General features: G+C 31.4%; 1 protein-coding gene across 5 annotated transcripts in view; it reads right to left on the reverse strand.

The window, feature by feature from the left end:
• LOC118192157 (alkylglycerol monooxygenase-like) overlaps positions 1-25,941 on the reverse strand; it is a 137,564-nt gene that overhangs the window by 21,191 nt on the left and 90,432 nt on the right. For 3 of the 5 annotated variants that reach the window (XM_085815536.1, XM_085815534.1, XM_035363054.2), the window contains exons 2-6: positions 15,159-15,286; positions 11,067-11,218; positions 2,543-2,655; positions 322-417; positions 174-243 (exon numbers count right to left, since the gene is read on the reverse strand). In XM_085815536.1, coding sequence (XP_085671662.1) covers positions 174-243; positions 322-417; positions 2,543-2,655; positions 11,067-11,218; positions 15,159-15,283 — 556 coding nt within the window. In that variant the 5' untranslated portion in view covers positions 15,284-15,286. Of the gene's footprint in view, positions 1-173; positions 244-321; positions 418-2,542; positions 2,656-11,066; positions 11,219-15,158; positions 15,287-23,195; positions 23,339-25,941 lie in introns of those variants that run through there. The other 2 variants (XM_085815537.1, XM_085815535.1) reach the window with 2 other exon arrangements.

A 25,941-nucleotide genomic window follows, 5' to 3' on the forward strand; every position in this document is an offset into this window, starting at 1 on the left:
TAAATTTCCTGACTAGTTAGCTAGCTGTGGAATGTATTTTTGTCTTATTTTATGATCTTTATCCTTTTCCTTTCTCCAGCAATGCACAAAAGATGTTAAAGCGATCAAACGGTTTATCACATTTCTTAAATAAAGTTTTCTATAGAATACTAAAATGTTTCAGCCATACATACCATGATGAACTCGATGATGGCTGGGTGTGCTGAGAAAGAATTCAACAATAGACGGCAGTTTGCCAATAACCTGTAAATATTATTATTGCATTAAGGAATCTGCAAATTAGTATGAATGAGAACTTTGGAACCTAATTAATTTACTTACCTCTGTATGCAGCCAATATTGGTAAATAATGCTGATCTGGTAGTGAACAAGGTAGGTTGTGGGTGGAATGGCGAGAGCCATTGGCAGATACGTCAGCTGGTAAGATAAATCATCATCTCACTCATATGCAACATGTTAAATGCCTTCAAAATTTGTCTTATTATAACTATATTTTAGTTGTAACAGTCAGATGGTTTTGAAATCTTCATTAATCTTCATTACTTCTTGTTGAAAAATGGAGACGTAACTGTATAGATACTGAAGTTTATAAATAATCGAGGAATTTTGGTCTTTGCTTAACGTCGGTTTGAAGTCGGAAATTTTAAGCACTTCGCTCACCAAATTACAATATCGATTTAGAATTTTAAATGTAGAAGTAATTTATAAATTAAAAAAGGTAGGTATGTATTTCCTGCATTAAAGAAAAGGACATTAAGGAGAGGAAATTTCTCAGATATGTGAAAAGCACATAAACATTTAAAGGACAATTTCAAGTAATTTTAAGCAATTTAAGATTTTTTTTAAAATTTTTTTTCAAAAATGAATAACAGAGCATTAAAAACAATCAGCATTGGTAACTTTACTTCTATTGGCATTTTCAACTTCAAATTTACAGCCAATTAAACTTCATCTAACTATGCAATGATATAAAATCATATCACTGAGATACACATTTTGCAGATTAAAATGTTTTTCAACATAGTTCAGTATATGCTTCAGTTGCAAAATAACATTTGTTAGGGGAAGAGTATTATCAAAGTTTAGATGGCATATGCCATCTGTAAAGAGCATTTTAACGCTTTGAGCAATAAAATAATAAAAAAATGGTATAACATATTTTTAATAAAAATGAATAAATTTTAATTTAAAAAATCACGTTTTTAAAATATACTAATTAATTAATTATAAATATATATAATTAGTTCATTTATTATTGGATTTTATTACGTTTATACAAGAAATTTGAATTAATTTCTATTGTATTTTATGATATTTATTGCAATTAATTATTGTAGTTTATTATGTTGATTTATTGCAGTTAATTAATTTTTGAATTTAAATTAGTAACTGTATGAAGTTAAACAATTATTTTTCAAAAAATCTTATTTTCGTTTAGATATAAGGAGACAAAATTGTTCCGCATCAACTGAAAATTTTATACAAGAGCAGAATTAAAAAAAATTATATAAAGTGGTCAACATATTTTATATTCCATTTAGATTTCTTAACCTTATTTATTAATTTAGATGACTAGCTAGCTCAGTTTCATAATAAAAAATGTTTAAAACCGACAGATATCTTCAAGAGCATCATGACTATAGTACTGGGCTCATGTTGTCGGCCACTGAGTTGATATACTAATTAGTTATTATGAGCAATAAGTTTAACTGAATAGCTTATTTATTATTTTTCTGATTAGATTAAGATTGATAGTATATCAAAATTTATCCCATCAACAGTACAGTGGAACCTCGGTTCACGAATTTATTCATTCCTGGAACTTGTTTGTTCGCTACCCGAATGTTCGTAAACCGAAACTCTTTTTTTCCCACAGGAATTAATATAAAATACGTTAAAAATTACAGCAGTATTTTCGGCACAAATTCATTAAACAAAAATAATGGAACTCATTAAATATAGGAAAAAGAGTAAAAATAAACACAATATTAAATAGATAAAATAGACGAGCACTTAATTTTTAATTCCACCGTACCTGTACAAAGGAGAATGAAGGATAATGGAATGGAGGATAATGTAATGGCGTAATGGAAAGTGATGTTATTGTTTGATGAGAATTCTCCTTTCTTAAAAACATCAGGAAACTTCCTTTCAGCTATATTTCAGCTCTGCTATTCAGCTTTGCTCGAAACTCTCTGAGCTCCGTTTTATTCAGAATGTATCCAATGTGATTCGTTGTTGTTTATACCTTATGCTTTGATTCAGCTTGCTGCTGTTTTGTCAGTATATTTTATAACATGAAACTCTTTCTATGCTTTAAGTGCAAGATCGCCATATACCTGATTATCTAATTGAACATAACAACTTTTCTCGACAAATATCTCACTCTTTTTATACTTTCGAGCATTCCCTTTCAATTTGACTATCATCTAATAACTGCAGTATATCTTCTATCTTACATTTATAATGAAAAAAGAGCATGCTTAAAATTTATTGGCGCAAAAATAATCAATTAAATATAGGGTTCGTATCTCATACTTACCATACTTACCCAGTGTATAGGCAAAAGAAATATATGATTCCTCATGGGAGATGTGAACATCATATCTTCTGGCGTATGATGGGTCTCATGAATAGCCCATAGAATATTGCTTTCTATAAAACAATAAAGATCGATCATTTCAAAATACATTTAGTGTTTTAGAATTTACAGCATTTTTATTTTGCGGGTATCATCAAGAACAACCTAATGAAATCTATCTTTTGCGTTCCTTATCATTCCCGTGTTAAAAGTCTTTCAAAGTTTTGCAGTTTCTCTTAATTTTGTTAATAATTGTTTAAAAACAACTTCTGATAGTAAACTTACGGTAATTTTCAACATCGAAATTTATATTGGTCCTAACAAGATAATTAGTCATTCTGAGAGTGAACTGTAGAAGAAAATAAGCGCAATGTTATTTGGTACTGCTCTATAATGGGCACATGATATTAGCTTAGAAAGTCATTCAGCAACCATCTATCTTTGTAAAGATCTGACGTCTAGTTTAAACAAAATCTAAGGATGGGACATTCACTTCCATGAGTTGCATGAATCTTGAAAAAAAATTCTAAAACTCGAATCTTCGTGTATTTTTTATTCGAAACTTTCAATTAATAACTTAAAACACTCTTAAATGTGTTAACTAAAATTTCGATAAGGCTAATTTTACTGAACTTCGTTAAAATTAATTTTACTAAAGTCCAGTAAATGCGTTTCTTAAAACAAGAATACAATTGGTACAATTTCAGTTACACCTGGCTTACCAATATCTCATGGCGATTTTAAATGCCTCATTTATAAAAATAGCCTCATTTGTAAATATTATTAACTCTTAAACAATTATTTCTTTCTTCACTCCTGTCCTGGACATCTCTAGAGAGGTCTTCGCTTATAATCGGGTTCAGGTTGAAGCGAGACTCATTGCGTAAAGTATTTGTATTCCAGTCCTTGAAATCCCATACTGAATGCGCCCAGCACCACTGCAAACGTTCCTCTGGCGGACTGCAATGGTGAGGGGCTGTGACCACCAATCGGACACTCTCTGCCCTCGCGTTCTGGTATCTCTCTTGGTCAACCGCTACCTTCTTGAAGCTTTTACCCATTCCTGCCCATGATTCACTCATTCCTGCCAACATCGTCAAATGATAGCATCGTTCCAACCCAAATGTCTAGTGATCCTGCGATCTGACCACACTGTTTCCCTTAGTCCAATTAATTGCACGTCTTCTTTCAAATGGTGATATTTGCTCATACTGCTCGCGAACCCGTTTGAAAGGCATTGTTACATTTCACGTGGATCTATGGAACCACATTCGCATGGAAGTTATGCCTTAGCACTAGGATGACCTCTGTATTATCCACCATCTGTTATAAGATATTTCTCCCGCGTTTGTTTCGAAAATACCTAATGCCTCTACAGTGGCGCCCGAACTAAAAGGATGGTCAATGATGATTCTCCACCGTCAGGATTTCGCGATTAGATCCCCTAATCCCCAGTTGCACTTTAAAAGAGGTAGTATATAAGGTATTTCTCCCGCCTTCTTAGCATGCCTTCGTAGTGTAGTGGTCGGCACCCGCGGCGCGTATTCGAGAGGCCACTGGTTCGAGTCCTGGCAAAGACGTTGCTCATTTTTCATCTCTCCTGCTTCGAAATAACACAATGTCTCTACACAGTATGCTCTGCGACAATGCGCTGGATCACCAGCACATTTCTATGTAACATAAGGTCACATTACCTGATAAGTGAACACATATAATAAATAACTAGCATTCAATTTGTAAAGTATCAACAATGTAATGTATCATAGTACGTAATTCATGTAAACTAATTATTGTAAAAACACACGTAATTGCATACAATGAACTGACAAAAATAAGTTGGCAATGTATCAGCAAATGTGTGCAGATATATCTAAAAGTACGTAGTACGCATAAGTATGCAGATGAAGCTATTTTTTATTTTTGTTTTCAGACTTATTTATTTATGCCATTTTTATTATTTTATATTTTCTATTTTTGACAGCTGTTTGTAAAAAAAAAAAAATGTAAACAAGTCATGATTGTAGGCATGATCTATATACTAGAAATAAGCTGCTTCTAGCCACCTCAATTTATAATGTCATGATCAATTTTTACATACAAATAACAATGTACTGCTAGATAATAATGTAAATTTCTGAAAATCAATTAACACAAAAACATACGTTACAGCACATAATGAATCGTCAAAATTGAGCTATTAAAATTTCATCACAACTTTACAACAGTACTTAAATGTAAGCTTAAATGTATGCAACAGTACTTAATTGTAAACAATTTTATAGTTCTTAATTAATTCTGATAGTAAACAGATCATGTTTACAAACATGATTTGTAACGTGGGAACATCTCGCCTGTTTCTAATGCAATATATAATGTCCTGAAACATGTTGCCTGTACCCACTACAATCGATAACATCTTCAAAGTATGCACCTGCACAACCATGGAGGTAGGAAAGGAAGGAGGGGACAATCGGCACTAGAAGTGAAGCACTACTTTGAAGCTTGGGTGACCAGATGGGGTGTTCTTTGTTTACATTCAGAAGCTCGCTTGGCACGGTTATGATAGTGTTTCGACACACGACAGTTCCATACAAGTCGAAAAAGGGACACTTTCGCATGAAAGAAATATTCATAGTGTGATGGATAATAGCAATTTGTATAGTTTAGTGACATTTAGGCAAAAATCACATCTTGGTTATTTTTCGATAACTAACAACAGCGATTTTGATTATGAATTTGTTTTATAAAATTCTAAGCTGTTGAACTACAAAAATATAGATTTTAAGAAAAATGTTTTGCTTAAAGAATGAAAAATACCTTACGGTACATTTAAAATTGTATACGTCTTTCGATAACCTTGATAGAGTATTCGCTACTTTTATTTTATTTTCCAAACGCCAAAATGTTTTAAATAAAACAAATTTTTTTCACATCCATATATTATTGTTGCATATTATTGCAAAAAGCATGTATCTGCCTTTGACAAAATACATAAATATTCATTAAATTATTTATAAATGTATTTGAAATGAAGAATTTATTCACTTATAAACAACTGTGAAAGTACTGTAAAGAAATCTAATTATTAAATGTATCTAATTTATAATGATTATAAATGTTATCTACATATATAATAACCTTAATATTGAATTGTAAACATAAATTGAAATCCTGTTGACAAATACGTTATAAAACTATTTAAGCAAGAATTGTTCGTATTGGAAAGCAATCTGTTAAAAGGTATTGTAAAGCAAATGCTATGAGATGCGCACTTAAGAACGTAATAAAGAGTTTTGGAATATGTATTCTTGAAATGAAGGGTAAAAAAAAACTGATAATTATAATTAAAAGAATTATTCCCCTTACATTTTATAATAACTCAGTTACAAGTTTTAAATAATACTAAAAAAAAAACTTATTTTATTCCCTTTCAGAAATGTTCAGAGAAAGTCAAGTACTATTTAAAGTATTTCGCTAATTCCTAATAATTCTCTAATTTAAAATGAACCGAATAGAGCATTAATTATAAATTGACTTACATTTTTCGATTTAAAAGAAGCCAAAAAATCATGTCATATTTAAGAAAGTATTTTAGGAAGAAGCTCTATAAATAGAAAAGAAATAATGCATAATTTTAATATTAATAATACAATAAACTTTAATCTGAATTTTTGTACCTTAACCGAATAAAATCGAATTACCTTAATTTTTTTTTCTAATGTAATTAACCAAAAACTTGTGAAAATATATCATTCAAACTAAACCATTCTGAGAAAACTGTCCTGTGAAAAGTATAGCATTTAATTCCGTTCAGAATGAAATGTTGTTTAAAAATATGTTGTTTTCATATAGTTAGGACTCTGAAGTGTTGTAGAAAAAGAAAATATATACATTTATATATATATTTATATGTATATTTACGACGTAATTAAAAAATATTTACATCCGAACGCGTCAGATCCCATTGAACTCAATGGTAAATGACCCAATGTTTTGGTCACCACGTAGGGATCGCCGGTGCTTCAGAGCAGGGTTACGGGAGAAACTTGTTTAGGGCTACTCCATCTTACTTCCTACCTCCATGTGCACAACTATGTATTTCGCAATGTATATCATGTAATTCAATCTCTTTTACATGATCTAATTTCACGCTGAAAGGTAGGAGTATCGTTGATGCCGCCGCCGGTGGCAGTACTTATAGTGTTCACTGGAGTCACATTTTTTATCACGACTCGAGGAATGATGCCAGAATGTTGTTAGTTTTCTAGTTAGTGTGTGGGGCTAATACCTGCTTACTTACGGTAAATATTAGATGGCCCCCTCATTTCTACATAACATAACATAACATAGTCAGTCAGTGGCCGCCAAATGTTAATCATTTGCTTATTTAAAATTAAATGATTTGCCAAAAGTTAATCGTTTCGTGCCGTAAGATATTGGGCATAAGTAATTTAATCTCATTCAGATAACTCCTTCTTGGTGCGTCGCTTTTCATGTTATAGAGTGCATTTTATGTATACATGCGTGTGTAGGTGTATGCATCTGTGGACGCGCGCGTTTTAAGATTAAAAATACATAAATAAAAAGTATAACTTTAATTTTCAATAGTCCTCTCTGCTTTAATTTCGTTATTTACATTTTCTATTCTGAAACCAGTAACTGCTTAATGTAAATCTCTTCCAACTGAGTCATTTCAAAATTAATCCATGTCATGCGATTCTTTCATATCGTAATGAAGGAGGCACTTCGTAGAACTTCAGCTAATAATAATTTCCAATCTGGGAATTAAAACATAATATTAACTAATCAAAATAAAGCTAAACTGAATCATTTTGAATCAGATGAACCTACTTTCATTAGCAGTTTGAACCTACTCTCGCTTACTAAATATATGGTTGCTTATTTCTCTTTCATTAATTGTATTTACATAACGATGTAAGAAGCGACAAATATTATCAAGAATGAAGGCTTCCTTCACCCTGTGTAATTCAAGTTAAGAATGTGCTTCTCAAGAATTGTTTCGTTCAGAAATTAAATGTGTTCAATCGGCCATGAATATATTTCACGCCATCAGCTTCTAAAGCATTGTATATTAAAAATTGTAATTTAAAGTAGCAATAGCCCCGTAATTCTTCATTTTAATTTGTGTATCTCTTTTTTCTATTCCAACAGTAGAAATTGTTGATAATAACTTAATGGAATGCTTCTTTCAAAATTAATTTCCATCACGCTATCATATGCAAGCATAGCATTGCTTATTTTTTTTTTCACCAGTCAAATTTAAGAATCTATTGACTACAACATTTTTCCGAATGCGCACTCGCTTTTCTGCCCTTTTTTCCGCTTCGCCTTGCTGCTGCCAATATGCGCCTCTCATCCCTCTGCTTCGTCCACTGTCTAAAGATGCAATAAGCTACGTAAAATTCTGGGATGCATATTGCAGCCATAATAATGCCTGAATGAGAATATTTATTGCAAGTATGTCAAGAAATAAAAATTTTGTTGTGAATTATGGCTACATCCGTCTTCAAGCATCGTGCTTTTATTTATGCAATAAAGAATCTTTAAGTTATTAGAATCCAACAAACCATCTCTAACCCATTACGGCTTTTGCCAAATCATCACATTACACACACACACACACACACACATATATATATATATGGATTTAAAGATCCAATGATTCCAATGCAAGGATTCCGTTTTGGTAAAAAAGGGAAAATTAAATTAAACTTAGCTTGTTTTCCTAACTCATAAAACTAAAATAATAATAACAATAATAATGTTTACGGGCATAACAAGCTTCATTATTTATTTATTGCTAACAAATGCTTTATTAATTTCTCTGCAGAAGAGCAGAGAATTCTTGTAGTAAAAAAAAAATTAATGATTTGTAAGTCTCGTGTGATACTTTGTGGTGCGCGAGGATTTCTTTTTCTTTAATTAAAAAAATAAATAAATAAATAAATAAAATTAATGAAAATCAAAGAAAGATTCTTTAATATTAACAGATGTCTTTTGTAATTTATGTTGTTTAAATTACAGTTTAATTAAAACCCACATATATAAACTATATTGTTTCTAATTTTTGAAACCCACATATATAAGCTATATTGTTTTCAATTTTTGCATATATGTAAATAATTTTAGTGAAGTTATATTTAAAACTGTAATACCTTTCGTATAATGAAACATAAAAATCCGAAAAGTAGAAGCTGTACCAGAAAAGTAAGATTACAGGAGCAACTTCACTTAACATTGAATTACACACATGTCCATAAATTAAGGATAATTCGGAGTCACGCGGAAATCGAACTCTAAAATAAATATATCACCTGTAAAATCACTACACACATTTTCAAGAATCATATGCAAATTTCAGGAAGTAGCCTGATGACACCGATGGTACTTCACAATGACGAGAGTGTAAGAGAGTGATATATAAGGAATACAGGCAAAGAAGTAAAATTGTTCCCAGGCGCTTTATAAGCATTTCAGTGCAATAACCGAATAGTTATGACACAAAGGACGCATTTGGATAATTTTTTACGTGTTAGAATTATCGGCCGTCTGGAATGTGCGCGTTCCCAACTGGAAGTATCAGACGAACTTGGAATTGCCCAGAGTGTCATCTCCAAGCTTTGGCAACGATTCCAAGATGATGGTAATGTGAGTAGACGTTAAAGCACAGGTCACCCCAGAGTTACAACGCCAAATGAGGACCGGTATTTGGCAGTTACTGCCAAAAGAAACAGGCGGAGCACAGCCTCAAACCTGTCTCGTCAGCTCTCTTCAGCCATTGGTACGACAATTTCCAGGCAGACCGTGTACAGACGCTTAGAGCACATTGGTCTTAAGCTTGTAGACCTGTCAGATGCGTTCCACTTACTGCAACTCACTGTTGCCTGCGGTTAGCATGGAGTAGAGAGCATATATTGTGAACACCGCAACAGTGTGCTTGTGTGATGTTTTCCGACGAGTCCAGGTTTAGCTTGCAGTCTGATTCTCGCCGGACTTTCATATGGAGAGCTCCAGGTACCCGTTACCACCAAGAAAACATCATTGAACGACACCGTTACGGTGGTGCAGGAGTGCTCGATTGGGGTGGAATTACTCTGGGTTCCAGAACTGACCTGCATGTTCAAATTGGAACCATGACAAGCCAAATCTATCGGGACGTCATTCTGGAACAACATGTATGTTTGTTTCGGGGCGCCATGGGCGCACAATTTGTGTTTATGGATGACAACGCCCGTCCTCACCGTGCAAACATCGTAAGCGAATGCCTTCAATCGGAGGATATCACCCGTATGGACTGGCCAGCATTCTCACCGGACTTGAATCCAGTAGAGCACGTGTGGGACATGCTTGGCGGACGAGTTGCAGCCCGTCAACTTCCTCCTACATGTCTACCGGAACTTCGGAGAGCATTGCTTTTTGAGTGGTGTAATATCCCCCAAGATCAGATCGATAATTTGATACTCAGCATACCTAGGCGTTGTACGGACTGTATTGCATCGTCTGGGAGACATACAATGTATTAACAATCATACCAACCATGTAATATTGGTTTTTTGTAAATTTTTTTTTTTTTTTTTTTTTTTTTTTGTAATTTGCTACATTGCTTTTTTGTAACATATAGCATCTTTTTTGCTCTTTACCTTTTGCTTAATAAATAAGCTTTACAAATAAGTCAAATTTGTTTTGCTTCTAACTCTTCCTTTGCTTGATTTTACATTATCCTTAATTTATGGACATGAGTGTAAATGGCTGTCTCGGTAAACCGGCGAGATATCTACTAGCTGACGTCACTTTTGTGACTAATTTTTCCCGCAAAATTCAGCGAGAAATCAACAAGAGTTGACCAAATTAGTGACCGACAAGAGTTGACCTGGCGACGTTTCGGTTCGGTCCCTGTTTAACTAATTGACACTATAACTAAATAACTGTAGTTGATCCCTTTATCTAATTCTAATTGCATCCGGCCCTTATATGTAACTTTAACCGTATATGCCTTCCAGTAATTTTGAGATATGGAAGCTGCTAGATGATTTTTGGTGGCTAGGGGAAAACCATAGAAGCCCGGAGAAAGCATCAACTCTCAGCTGTTTAGTTCAGCGTGAGTTCGGAGTATTGAGAGATCTCTGTAGGAACTTCGCCTTTTTAGATGTCCTCTACATTGCGCTGTGTTTAACATTTTAGTATTTTGAAGTGTAACTACTAATTGTACTCTGTGATACTGAGCAGAGCTGTGCGAGTATTTTTGTGGTAAGTTCCAGAATTGTCAAGTGATCGGTTTTATAAAGCTGTCATTGGTTCTGTGTCCATTCAATCCACTATGAATCCGACGCAAGGAACAACATCATTTAAGGTTTCAAATTTCACCCTATACTTCATGTAAAAATAAGCTCAAAGTGTACAGTGTTAGAATAAGAATTAAATAAAACAGAAATTAGCATGCATATAAAGTGTAGGAAAGGCTTACGATGCGTTATTCTGTGCATCCAGTAAAAGCCGAAATCGAAAAGGAACCAACAAACAATCCACATCCATGGGGAATCCCAAGGCAATTCAATGAGTCTGTAGTTTTTGTAGATCCAAGCATACACACAAACTTCAGCTCCTTTGAATGGGATTCTGTAAGTAATAATTTTAAGGTTATTTAAAAGGATTATATTACTTTATGAGACTATAATTTGAATTTATTGTAAGAACTTACTAGATGTTAAACGAGTACATATGAGAAAGTTAAAGTCGAAGGTCACAATGAGAAAATTTATTTGCTGCGAAAAAGAAAAGAAAATGTGCATATAAAATGGTTAATTTTATATGCATATAAAATATTATAATACTTCACCATAGTAAGGAAGGTAGATCCACCTTTCTTTAGAGATGAGTATTAATGTAGGGGTAAGGATATAAACTTATTTTTACATCCACCACTTAGATTAGAAAATATATTATCCTCTTCATTTATAAACTGTTCTAATAGTTACAATCACAATCTTGCATCAGCTCTCCATTCTCACTGCTACTAAATCCCCCCCGACGATTTTCATATTGACAAATTTTAAGAGCTCACATTCTTCAGTTTTTCAAAGATTCTACAGGTACCCTTAAATAAACTCGAAGCCGACATCTAAAGCATGCAGCTGGTCATATGTACTAGCATTATTACTGAAAGCGCTACAGCCCTTTTAAAATTAATTCTGTGGAATTTAATACCTCATTTGTAGTCACAGCATTTAGAAAAAGGAATATAGGTTAGTCCTACACATTTTTGATTTAATTCTGATAATACTCGTAGTTTAATATTAGTTTATGAGAAAATTTGGTAATATGGGCGTTATTAGAAAGAATAACGAAAATAATGGGGGGGGGGAATTTTTTCACTCTATTCATAGAGATTTTCATGGTACATATTATTCTTGCACAAAAATAAAATGTGTTAATTTTTTAACCAGCCAAAAAATGCGAATGACCAACTTATCTAAATTGTGGTGGAGTACGACAACAATAATGCATCATCTGCATTTCTGAGAGATAATGAGAAAACGTCTGATATCCTTTAAACCGCTGTTGCAAATGAAATTACCATTGAATGACACCAGGTTTCTAATGGTTGCGGAAGAAAGCAATTGCTGAGATTTATGCAATTTTCCTTAAATTATTTATTTGTTTTTCTAATTTTAAGTGGTACGAATTTTACATAAGCTAAGTTTGCAACAAATTTGGAAAATGTTTATCTAAAGGATTTTGGTAATTTATGTTGTATCTAGTTCTGAAATAAATGTGAAGTAATTAATTATGTATGTAATTTTACAGAATCCTTACCTAAGTGTCCACTTTAATAAGAGGAGCTATATGCTTTCATTTAGTCGCGAAGCGGTCAGTTTGAAGGCAATTTCTTCAAGCCTCATTACATTGTAAGGCAGAAAGTTATTGTCTCCATTTAATCAGATAAATTTATTAAACTTCAGTATAAAACTGAAAAATCAAAAATGTGGATATAACAGTCCCATTTGTAATGTAAGAGTTTAACGATTATGTAATTGAAAATTTGATGTAGATTTTTTGGTATTTCGCACTCATGAGAATGAGACAATATGGTGAAGTTCCCAGAAAGCTACAAATCATTTATCACTAAATTAAAGGTCTAATCAGATTAAACTAAAAAAAAAAAAAAAAAATTTGGCACATAAAAAAAAAAAAAAAAAAAAAAAAAAAAAAAAAAAAAAATGGCTGTCATAGCATTAGGGAAATAGAGTTGATTCTAGGTTATCAGAAAACCGGTACCAGCCTCGGTATTTGGCGCCAAATCAAAGGGCAGCCTTTTCTACGCTAGAACCGCAGCGACGTATGTAGAGTAAAGAGTAATAGAAATGCTTGTTCTAAATAAAAGATGATATAGAGAAAACAACATAAATCAATCAACAAAGAAAAACCTGCAAGTGAAAATGAAAGGAATAAAAGTTGTTTAATTACCGATAGTCGTTGCATACGTTTGGTATGTTCATTGCCTTTGACGAAAGCGTATTATATGTGGCCAACTCTAGAGGCAACACGGCACGATCAACCGGGGTACCTCACACAGTTTTATGACTTCCTCTTCAAGCTACTTAATACACGGTAATTATTCCGGCAGACCGCATATTTTACATAAACTCAGAGACATCGGTGTTAGGTCGGAGTAACACAAGAATGGAAAATGGTTAAGGGATCATGCGAGTACTAGAATGGTCATAAAGTCGTTTTTCCTCTTCGTGGTCACATGTGGCACATGGTCTGCAACCAAACGGCCTTCTGAAAAGCCTTACATAGCGGCAAGGCCGGATCAAGTCTTTCATACGCTCTAAGCACTTAAAAGATTTTGACGCTATATATATGATTCTATTTCGTTTCTCTCGATCTAGGTTTGGCTGACCTATACATTCCATAGTAAAAATGGCAGTGGGAAAATTTTGTGGTGCTCCTTTTCTCGAGTTTCTTGGTTTCTATATGTAGTGTCTCCTTTCCTTGATGTCCTAAGCATGTATGGCTGACTTTTTTCACCTTCCTGGCTGACACAAATTCTAATAATTCTAGGTAGTCGATAATTTTATCCGCTTAGACGCTAGTGTAAATTGTTTGAATGAGAATAAGATACTTATTGGCACAGAGTTAATCTTAATTTTTTAGCAAACGGTTTCTTCTCTTCATCGAATTTTTAAGACTGAAAATTTTAAGAAGGAGAAATCTAAAATGCATTTGCATTTTAGATTTTAATACTTAAATGAGTTAAATTCAGATTTTAATTCTTAAACAAGGAAATACGCAATGCAGTCAAACCACGCTGCACAGAATCAAGGCTTATAACGAACTCCGGATATAGTGAACGAAATTTTTGTTCCACTCGTATTATTTTACGCGGCTGTAGCGAACTTCCATATGTATAAAAATTGGATACAAAGAATTTTGTATCTTGGACTGAAACTGTTTTTGTATTTTTGGAACTTCTTCCAGTATTTCTACAATTCTCAAGTGAAGTTTTAACCCTTAAATCCATCCCGTTTAGGTTATTGGAATCAAAGAAGATGAATTCTTTGTTTGAACTACGGAAACATATTTAGGGTATTGTTCTTTTACTTTTATTCCGACCTTTCTCCTCATTCTAAAAAAAAAGGCTTCTCTAGGACCGTAGTTAGGAAACCGGGATACACAATTAGCATAGCTTAGTAAATTATACTCTGTCACGCACGAAGCCAAAGAACTTATTGATCCATTGAGACAAAGATCTTGAACACGTTCTATGATTCCGTTAGACTTCTTTGATTAACAATCAGAGAACAGTCTGTTCAAGGCTGATGATTATTCATTACTTGAAATGGGCATTTTAGATGGAAATGTTTAACTGTACTAACATCTCTAAACAATGTTTTTTATTGTATAGAACTTTTTGCGAAAAATTATTAACATATGGTGAAACTGAAAAACAATGAAAAGGAAATTTAGTAATTTCAGCTAATAATAATTGCTATAATGTTTACAACCTTTTTTAAATTAACATCTTTTTGATAAATGTGACAATGGTATCATGCTTTCTGATGTAGTTCATCAATCAATTTTTACAATATGTTGTGAGATGATCCAATTTTTTTTATTATCAGATCGGATATAGGATAATTTTTCAATTCCCTGAAATTCGTTACAGATGGCTCGAGTGTATATACATATATATATAAAAGTATATATAGATAGATATATAGAGATATCTATATATATATAACCGTGACCGACTAGGTCTCCCGTTTTTGTGATTTACTACTTTTTTACTTTTATATATATATATATAAGTAAAAAAGTAGGAAATCACGAAAACGTGAGACCTACTCCGCCACGGTTTTTAACCTCTCCTTTTCTTATAAATCTGTGTGTATATATATATATATATATATATATATATATGTGTGTGTGTGTGTGTATTATGACATCCATAAGTTTCTTATCAGATAGCGTAATTCATTGAGGAACACATTTTTTGTGCTCAACTGAATCACTATGAAGAAAAACAATTTTTACGTAAGAAGAAACTTCCTACTTTGACAGATCCATGAGAAATCCATGAAGGACATTGGACATAGATTCGTTGATTCTACAGAGAGGTTTCTGTTGGCAGAAGCGTATTATCTGCTCCAGAAAAACAGTGAAGAAGAACAGAGGCATCACCTGCAATAAAAAGGGTTACTTCAAATTAAAATAATGTATGATACGTGTTCCTTTTTTACTCTTAGAGAATCAGAAATGGAATGCAATAACCTTGTAAATTTTGCAAAATTCTTTCCATTATAGAAATTGGAATGATGGATTTATTATATCTGGGCCATCAGATGAGACGTTTGAATAAGAAATAGTAACATTTTAAATATTAATTAAATGGTCCCAAAATCATTCTTAAATAAGTCAACACTTTATGCATGACAATTGCAAGGCATTTTTTAACTTCCTTGTACAAAGTAAAAAGGAAGTATAATATAATGGCGAAAAATTTCGGGTATCATATTTCAATGAAAATATACATTTTGACCACTAATGAATGAAATTTAACGACGTTTTTGCGTGACATCTGTACGTAAGGACAGAATAAAGGACTCTTTTTCCCCAAACGAAATATAAAACTGATTTTAAATGAATTCAGAAGAGATTTTTTTCGTAGCGTCTGTACATACGTATCTATCTCGCATAACTCAAAAACAAGAAGTCTCAGAACTTTGAAATTTTGTATATAGGACTACTATAACATGTAGATGGGCACCTCCCATTTTGGTTTTAATCGGTATCAAAAGTATATAAAATCGGTATCAAAAGTATATCAAAAGTATATAAATATATATTATATATATATCCACTCTGTTACTCAGCTCAGTGAACTCAGTTTCTTTATTCTTATATGCTTGTAAATTGTGCGTAATGTTTCGTAATGTTCATTTACCTTTGCTGTTATGTATGATTTGAATTAATGTTTCTTGAACCAGGATAACATGAAATCTTGACGGTTATTATATTATTTTACAGTTTTGGCGTTCAACTGTTGCGCATGAACAGTTTTTTGATTTATGAATGCAGTGTTTTTTCGTGTTATTGAAAAATTATTCCTTTGCACTGAACGTGGCAGTATAAACGTTAAAAATACTTGTGAATGCTTTTCTCTTGGAAAGTGAGTTACTAAATAAATTAGGATTAAACCATTTGAAGACTGCATCAGGTCAGCGAATAAAATTATTTTTGTTGTTATTATGGCAGACGATATTGTTAAATTTAAAGCTGCTAGGAAAATTATGAGACGAGCTATTTCTAAAATATTAAATATTAAATATTTTAGAACCTGAAATTAAAAAAGACATTTAGGATAAGAATATGGTAGAAGAAAATGTGTTTTTACTTACTTCTAAACAGTCTGCGTTGAAAGAAATTAATAAAAATATACTGGATTGTTTTAAAGGGGATGAGTCCGAAATTGAGAAAGCATGTAATACCGTGTTAGAGTATGATGAAAAAATGAGTTTATGTATTTTTAGGGGTAAAAGGAAACTTAATTTAAATTCTCAGATAGTGAACATTGAAAATGAATCGCCTGGTAACCATACTGTTGCCGCAAAGGTCGAAAACAAAACTAACATTCGGTTACCTAAAATTTCAAATCCTAAATATTATGGAGGTCGAGAAGTTTACTTATCTTAAATCCTTACTTGCAGGACCTACTTTAAGTGCTGTATCTGGGTTTGCACTATCTAATGAAAATTATGACACTTCTATAAGTTTAATTAACCACTTGCGCTACGACTAAACTTCACGGTTGCGGTGCAGTGCGCTACAATATAACAAGCGGTAAAGTGTCTCATTTACGCTGCTCCGCGTCTGCGAGTGCAATCCAGAGCTGTAACTCGAGAAATAAACAATCTCGTTGTTAGGCGACGTGTGCACCACGTTATTTTCATTTTTGCGATAAATGCCTATCGACGTGGTATTCACGTCGCTCGCGGTTTGAGACAAAAGCATCTCGATGTGCATGGCACGTCTTTTTAGCGCAAGTGATTAAAGAAAGATCTGGACGAACAGATTTGGTTATATTTTTGCACATGAATAAACTTTTGAATTTTGAACCGGTTAGAAGTTCGTCCAATGTGAAAGCACTAAGAACACTATACGATTCCTGTAAAATCAATATAAGAAGTTTAAATTCATTATGTATTGTGTCTGAAGCTTATGGGACCCTTAAGGACCTGTTATTTTAAAGCTTTTACCAGAAGATATGAATCTGGAGTTTAATAGAAAAAGAAACTCTAAACAGCAATATAGACTAACAGAACTTTTCGAATTCATTAGATTGGAAGTTGAGAGTCGTGAAGCTCCTAATTTAATAATAAACTCAAAGAAAAGAGACACAAATTACGGTGTTAAGCAGAATAAAAATAATTTCTTAAAAGGGCCAAGCGTTCCTACTGCTTCGGCTTTAGCCACAGTGACTAAGCCATATTGTTTCTATTGTAATCAAAATACACGTGATGTAGGAAAATGTGAGAAAACAAATGAGCAACAAAGAGCGATGTTAAAAAACTTTCGACGTTGTTACAGATGATTTAAGAAAGGACATGTATCGTCTAGATGATCTTACCTAGAAAAGCAAGCCTAGTTACCTAGTTAATTGAAAGTTCAGTTATTTTAAGTTTAGATACCGGTAATAGGAATAACACATTATCAAACAACTATTTTCTTTTAGGCCAAATACTGCAAAAATTAAACAAGTCCTTAATAAGAAAGGTGAACAGAGTGTAGGATAGGTTAGTACAAGTTTAGTAATTTCACAAAGTCTTAAAATTCTGAAAACTAAATTATAGAATATTAGAAGCGAAGCGATCGAAATTATTTTTTTCACCACGACTGTATACGCTGTAACAGCTTTAATATCGTTATTAATCTTTCGTGCATTTGAAATAGATGAATAATAAATAATGTACAGGTTGTAGTGTTGTGTGGCCCCAACTTGTCAGCAACCGTGGCAGTGACTGCTATGAACTGTAAATTTACACAAACACGTAAGAAGGGTTTCGAGCCCTTTTCATTCCACTTTAGAAATAACAGCTGCGTTCACTTGACGCTCACAAACTACGCCGACCCGGCGGTTTAACAAAACAGAAATGTGAAACTAAAAATTAATGACAGAATGAATAAACAACTAGATCACTACCTACGAGGCTCTGAAATCGTAACTAACTTAACCGCGTTCTAAAATACAACTGAGATTCAGCGAGCTTACTGATTAAGCAGTTGAAATATTCAGCAAACTGCCGAGATAGGCACACAGGCCGAACCGCGCGGTTCTTAAATTTCTACCGAGCAGCTTCACGTTAACGATTCAAGAAGCACACTTACAATCTCGTTTTCCTTCTATTTAAACTCAACTTACTTCTGCTAAAATTTGAATATACTGCGCGTTCTACTACAATTTACATACTCTAGCATTGGCAATTCTAGGGGAAAGTAAAGGCTTGACAGGAAAGATAGCTTAAACTTAAAATAAATGTTTGTTAAAATAAATATAAACCCTACAAGATTACTGGCAATATTGAAAAGCAGGCTCGAGAGTCGCATGCATTTTCTAACACGAAGCATGTAATTATTTTTAATAAGTTTTTATACTTTTTCTTTTGTTTGTATGTCTTTGAGTGCAAAATAAAAGTTATTGCTGTGTTCCATCACTGGAGTTTATTTCAAATTGTTAAAGAAGTATCACAACACATGGCGGTAGAATATAGTCATTGCTGATGTTCATTTGTACGGAAGTGATAAGAACTTAAATTAATAAAATGAAGATGTATAGTTTCAACTGGAATACTAACAAAGTAAGAAAAATAAAGCAGTCATGGAGTTTTACTCATCGATAATAAATGTAACAATATGCGAAAACGAAGTAATTAATGTATTCTGAAGGTATCATAAACTGAAGGCTTACTGCTAATGCAAGAGCAATGAAGTAAAGAACTGTGCAATCGTTCTACTTCGGCTAATGCTACCAAAACAAGGCAATGAAAAAAAATAAAAATCGTGAAGTCGTCACGCATTCTAATGGTGAGACAGAACAACATCCATACCTTATTTTTAGATTTTTCTCAACATCCAGAACTGTCTAAGCAAGTTTGAAAGAGTGCGGATAGATTTGGATAACCACTGTTCTCTAGAGTTCATTGTGCTTGATTCCAATAACTATTTGGGCCCACCAGCGGCCGAGCGGTAAAGACGCTGAAGACCGGTAGTTCGGTTCGAATCCCGCGAAAGGGCTGGGTGCATGGGTGTTTTCTTGGTTTTCCCCATGTGTAACGTGTATACAAGCCAGTCTTCCTTAGAAAGTCTTCCACGAAGGCATCCCTGCCTTTAGGCAGATAGCTCTCGTGTGCTTTGCCATAATTGAATAATCCAATCCAATAACTATTTGTTTTTTAAAATAATTTATATACTTGTTTTATTTTGTCAAAAAAAAAATCGATTACATTTCAGCTCGCTTTGCCATCTCTGTTTTGAAATGTCTTTAAAGAGAAGCTTAACCCTCTTATTTATATTATGAACTAACAAGAAGTAGACAAAATGTTAAGTATAACATTATTTGCGAATAACTGAGAAGTAAATGCATTTTGTCTGTTTTTATGGCATATATTTACATCAAAAATCAGTATGAGATTTAGGATTTGTTTCAAATACATAAATATTAATTAAACTTAATATTCAAAAAAGGCTCGGGGTCGAATTTTGAAATTTTTCGCTGCATTTTATCTTAATTTCTTTTTTTTTTTTTTTTTTTTTTTTCTTCCTTTAATTGCTTTAAGTCAGGTAAAAATTTAGAAATGCTCTTAGAAACCATTACTGTTAATACTAAGAATTTTCAGCACTGTCAAATTAAACATCCTTCCTAGCGAGATTTTGGTTTGAATTTACAGTTTTGTTTTCTCTCGGAATTATGATAACAAAGCTTCCGAGTAGAGCTGCCAAAATTGAAAATTCCCTTTTCTTGCTAATACAGAGGTTCTCAACCAGGAGAGGACCCCATTCTGAAGAGGGAATTACATAGTGTAAGGGAGAAATGAGATCAAACTTTTATTTACCTATTAAGGATTTATTTTAGTTTATTAATAGATAAATGCTTTGATTCATGCTTTTAATACGTATGAGCGCTTCTATACTTTATCTTAATTAATTTATAAAACACATTAAAAACAATCTAAAATAAAAATGAATGTATTTTGAATTTTGAAAAGGATGGGGAGAGCGATCGCCTAGTAACAGTGAAGGTGATGCATGGGACAAAAAACGATTAAGAACCACTGCGCTAATATCGTCATCATAATGTGGAAAGAAATGCAAAATAATTTTCATTATTTCGGTTCTAATAGAAAATAACTGGTTTCTTGTATGTTATATATTGTTATGTATAACTTGTTTTTCTTTTATGGAACACGTTTAGAGAAAAGAATTCGAAGGAATATTGCGATTTCATAATACAAATGATAAAAGATGGCTGCACTTTATGCGAGACAATCTGCATTTTGTTCACAAATATGATATTTGACACTTTCTATACTTTGATAACTGATGTAATAATAATAATAATAAATAAGTTTCATCATTTCATATTTTTCAGAGATAAATGTATGAAATCTCTACGTGGAATCATATAAATCTGGTTTGTTATTTGACGTTTAGAAAATTTCAAATTACTTTTCTTTTCTTTTAATGAAAAAGATTTAGAGAGATAAAATGTTATTCCTTTTGATATTAGCAACCTTTCTTTGTAGAGTTACTATAAGCTTTTCTTTATCTCATAAATGGTGTTTGTCGCTATGATCAGAAGTTTGTCATCGAATTTTAAACTATTTCCTGATAGGTTATAGAGTTCAAGTTTCTTAAACACACTATTTGCGAATTATTAGGTAATATGGTAAAATGGCGATTTCAAAATTGAATATAGATTTTTTTTAACTATATAGTTAAAGTTTTTTTTTTTTTTTCCACATATCGTTGTTTAACTAACAAACTAAGAATCTCAGCATTTTGCTGTTTACGCCTTCAAATAAAAACTTTTTAAAACGTTTAAATTAAATTTTTGTAAACGTCTATAGCAAATTCTGATTTTTTGGCGAATTTTTGAAAATCGTTTAATTTTTCAATCTATTTGATGTCTGAGATTTTAAAATTTTACAGTTACAAAATTTTGAACTTTCCATAAACTCTTCGCCCTCTCTTCTCTTCAAACAAGAATGATAAGAAAAGTATTAAAAATTTATTACTTTTAAAAATATGCTACCATATGAAGTAGAAAAAGAGAGTAATCAGTTATTCATTTTCCAGCACTCGGACATATGACTAAGATGTCATTATGTCTCTCGTTTAAGACTAAGATGTCATTATGTCTCTCGTTTATCTTATTTACTACAGACTTCTCACTCCACTATTGCGGGGGGAAAATTAGCTTACTAAGAAGTCTTTTGCCATTTTCTAAATGTAATTGCCCTTCATTTTTCTAATCTAAAAAAATGTATTGATTAACTTTTAAGACTATTTGCACTGAAATCTACCGAGCCATTTAATTTTTTTTCTGTTTCATAAATTTTTACACATTTTTCTCAGCATTATATTTTAAAAACTGATTTTCTCAATTTAATTGTGGACTTAATAATAAACAATTAAATATGATAATTAAATAATAATTAAATATGATATAAAATAATAATTAAATATAAAATAATAATTAAATATAAAATAATAATTAAATATAAAATAATAATTAAATATGATATTTATGGAATTTATGGAAAATTTATGGAATTTTAACACTCTAACATTCAAAAATGTATGCAATAAAGCTTTAAAATCTTCAAAAATTGTAAAATAAATTCTTTACTTTCTTACAGCAAAAGATATTTAAAAACAGTGTTAAATAAGAGGAGTAAGACTTTTCTAGCTTCAAAAAATCGATTTTTAAATTTTATTTTAAAACATAGAGTAAATTTTTGATTAAATAATATATAACATGCTTAGGTTTGAAGTGTTACACTCTTGTAAATTAAGATAAAAGATGTAAATTAGGATAGATACGCCCCTTCTTTAAAGAGACAATTTTTAAGAAGTGCCTTTTAAATAGCTTTTAACTGAGACTTATCAGTATTTTTTTTTATGTTTATCTCTGTTTAGGTCAATAATATCATGCATAAGCATTGCTAATTAGAATTATGTCGTTTATCAGCAAAAAAAAAATTTACAGAAATCCGAATTTTAAGAATCATTAACTTATCCATAGATTGTCCATGGAGCATATCAATGGATGGATCAAAGCTTCTAAAAATAGGTTTTTTGGCGTAAAGTCGTTGAAAATTGGAGAGGAGGGTATAATTATGTTTCGAAGAACTTATATTTTAGAAATGAAGTGATGAAAATGTCAAAGATTAATATAGATGTGAAGTAATATGTACAAGGGAATTCAAAAGTTTAATAAGATCTATTCTTTAAAGTTGAAACAATGACCTATAAAATCACTCTAGAAACGAGAGTTTTCAAATGATAAAATAAAAGGAAAGGTGAAGCTGCACAGCCGTTATTACAACATGATTACGGTTAAAAATTTTTTAATTAGGAGAAAATGTAGTGATAGAACTATTTTCTTTCTCTTTCTCTCTCTCTCTCTCTCTCTTTTTTTTAGAATCCCCCCCCTTTTATTTTTCGTTTTTCTCAAAAGAAGTTAATTCAATACGTGAATGTATTTTTCTAAATTTCTAGGCATAAAATAAACCTTAAATTTTCCTAAATATATGGTGTGAACCTATTTATAAATTCATCTGAAAAAGAAATAAATTATTGAGCCCTGATTTTGCTTAAAAATATGCTACATATTTTAAGAATTCAAATTTTCTTGAAATAATTTTTTTTCCAAATTTTTTAACTTTACATGTTAGAATGAAAGTAGGTTAACTTAAACTTCTGGACAAATACCTACAAATATTTTTGTTATAAATACTATATATAAACATTTCTATAAATATCAATGCAAATTTGAAGGGATTCTATGCATAAGAAAAAATTGTATGCTTACCTAAGAGGAATCATTTATCAGAAATCTGTCATTTCAAGCATCTGCGAAGATTGTTTCTCAGAAATACAATATTAAAAACTGAAATTAAAATTTTACTTTAACATGATAATAATAATAATGTGTAGTTTTTATAATAAAATTTTTTAATCTGCTATGTGTATTACTACGATAGTAAGGTTATCAATAAGGGAAATTTTCATATTTTTAGCTATTGAAAAAATCTTGCTTCTGTTAAGCAACTTTCCAGATTTTTTTTAGAATTAGCCGTGCTTCTCTAAGGACTCACTCGTGGGTTTGTCGCTAGGGTTAAATATTTTGTATCCATTTTAAACTATTCCCAGATGAGCTATCGAATTCAGATTCTTCCCAAACACTCTCTCTGTGGTTAAAAATACGAATAAAATTTACTGAAGCGAAGTTTTCTAAATTGCATTTGGAATTTTTTAATTTAATGCTGAAACGATTTTTCGCCCATATCTTTGTTTAACGATCAAACTTAAATTCTCAAATTTTACTTTAGTGCCATCGGATAGAGCAGGAAAAATGTTTTCAATGAAGTTTTTGAAGTTTTTAACCCAATTTCTTATTTTTTCCCCCCTGCAAAATCGTTGGATGGTTTCTATCATTTCACGTAGCATACTTGTTGGAAGTAACGGAGAAGATTATTTATTGTTGAAAAAAGCTTTTCCAATTCAATAATTTGATTGATTAAGTGCCATTCAGATTAAAGAAACTCATAAAATGTTTAATGAACTAAAAGAACACATAAAGAAGAAAATAAAAATAATTTCTCAAATAATTTAATGGAAAAAAAAGATTAAATAAAATCTGTTTACAAAATTCATTAACAAATTTATATCACGAAAAACAAAGCATAGGCGCCTAAATAAGTAAATCTATCAATCGAAATGTGTTATAAAAGGTATAACAATTGTCTTTATAAATTTATCAAGAAGGCCTCAGGCTTTTAGTATTCGCGATACAAATTTGTAGATGAATTTTGTAAAGAGAATTATTTAATCTTTTGTTTCCGTTAAATTATATGATAAATTATTTTTCCTCTTTTAGTTCATTAATGATTATGTGAGTTTTAATAAAAACTTATTTTATTAAAATCCTTTTTCTCTGCCTTTTCAATGCTTAAAATTTAATTTTGATTTTTGCTTTCCCTGTATGAAAGTAATAGAATTCAAAAATCGTTTTCTCATCCTTTGTTTTTCCACACGACGCCAAGAAATCTAAATTTAAAAAAAGCAAGCAAAAATAATTTGTTAGTACGTGTTAGAGTAAAGTTTGAGTTTCTAATTGCATTTTTAACCTATAGTAAATTAAGTCCGCGGTTGCAGCACATCGGGCTAAACGTTTTCCAGTCATTGGCTAGACATGCTCGATGGGCGATAGATGGAAGGGGAAGCAGGCCAGGGTAACAATGCAACATGGTGGGCTAAGAAGAAAGCTTGAAGATTCTGCGCAACGTGTAATCGCGTACTGTGTTGAAACTGATCTTGTAATAATACTTTATGTTTTCAACCTTTATCTTTATAACTTTTAATAATTTTTCTATACACGATCTTTTTTAAGCAAAGTATAGCGAAAGGATTATACAAAATATCAAACTAAAACGATAATTATTCATAACAATTAATATCTAATAAATCAATAATTATTCATAACAATTAATATCTACTAAATTAAATAAAGCTACGTACAGTTTTAATAATTATTAAACACACATAAAATATTGCATCTTTAACCTTAATAATGTTTTATATTAAATTTGTAATATCTATATTAAATTTGTAATAATTTTTCTATACGCGATCTTTTTTTAAGCCAAGTATAGCGAACAGATTATACAAAATATCAAACTAAAACGATAATTATTCATAACAATTAATATCTAATAAATCAATAATTATTCATAACAATTAATATCTACTAAATTAAATAAAGCTACGTACAGTTTTAATAATTATTAAATACACATAAAATATTGCATCTTTAACCTTAATAAAGTTTTATATTAAATTTATAATGTCTATAACATATATGCAAAAACTTACTGACTTTAATTAATTATCAGTTAATGCGACAATTGAGAATTGCAAATTTTGAGTAGCATGAATGTGTATACCTTTTGAAACAATGCTATTTTAAGTTATTAAGAAATTATTTTTTTCCGTAATATTGAAAGAGTCAACAAATGAATTAATTCGATCCGGTTTTACTCGATATGATTAAATTTTAATTTTTCTGAAAATTCTAACTGAATATCATATGTACACATAACACTTTATTAGCCAATATCGCAAAAATTTTATTATTTGTTATAAGTACATTTTAAAAGATTACTTAAATTTTAGATAATCTTCTAATAATTTTCAGCAAATATTGTTTTAATTATACTCCGCAAATGTTTATTCTTTTATTTCTTCAAATGAATTTATGATCTGAGAGCTTTTTATTAGTTATATGGTTGTTGGGACTTAAAGAAATTCAGAGACTTATGAATAATATTATTCATATATAATATAACATAATAATTTATAATACAGAAGATTAGCTGAATACACTAAAATAATGGTAAAAAGGTATTTGTCGAACACCCACACAATCATCTGTTATCAGTAATTTTTTTCACGCTCACTTATGCTGTAAAAGCTATACTTTCATTACAGTGCTAAAGCAAATCAAGAACACAACACATTTATCATTTATGTCTGCGTACATATTTAAAAAAACCATT

This window comes from Stegodyphus dumicola, chromosome 4 (assembly GCF_044657685.1).
Source record: "Stegodyphus dumicola isolate Sdum_Otavi_A_Nest chromosome 4, ASM4465768v1".
NCBI classification, from domain to species: domain Eukaryota; kingdom Metazoa; phylum Arthropoda; class Arachnida; order Araneae; family Eresidae; genus Stegodyphus; species Stegodyphus dumicola.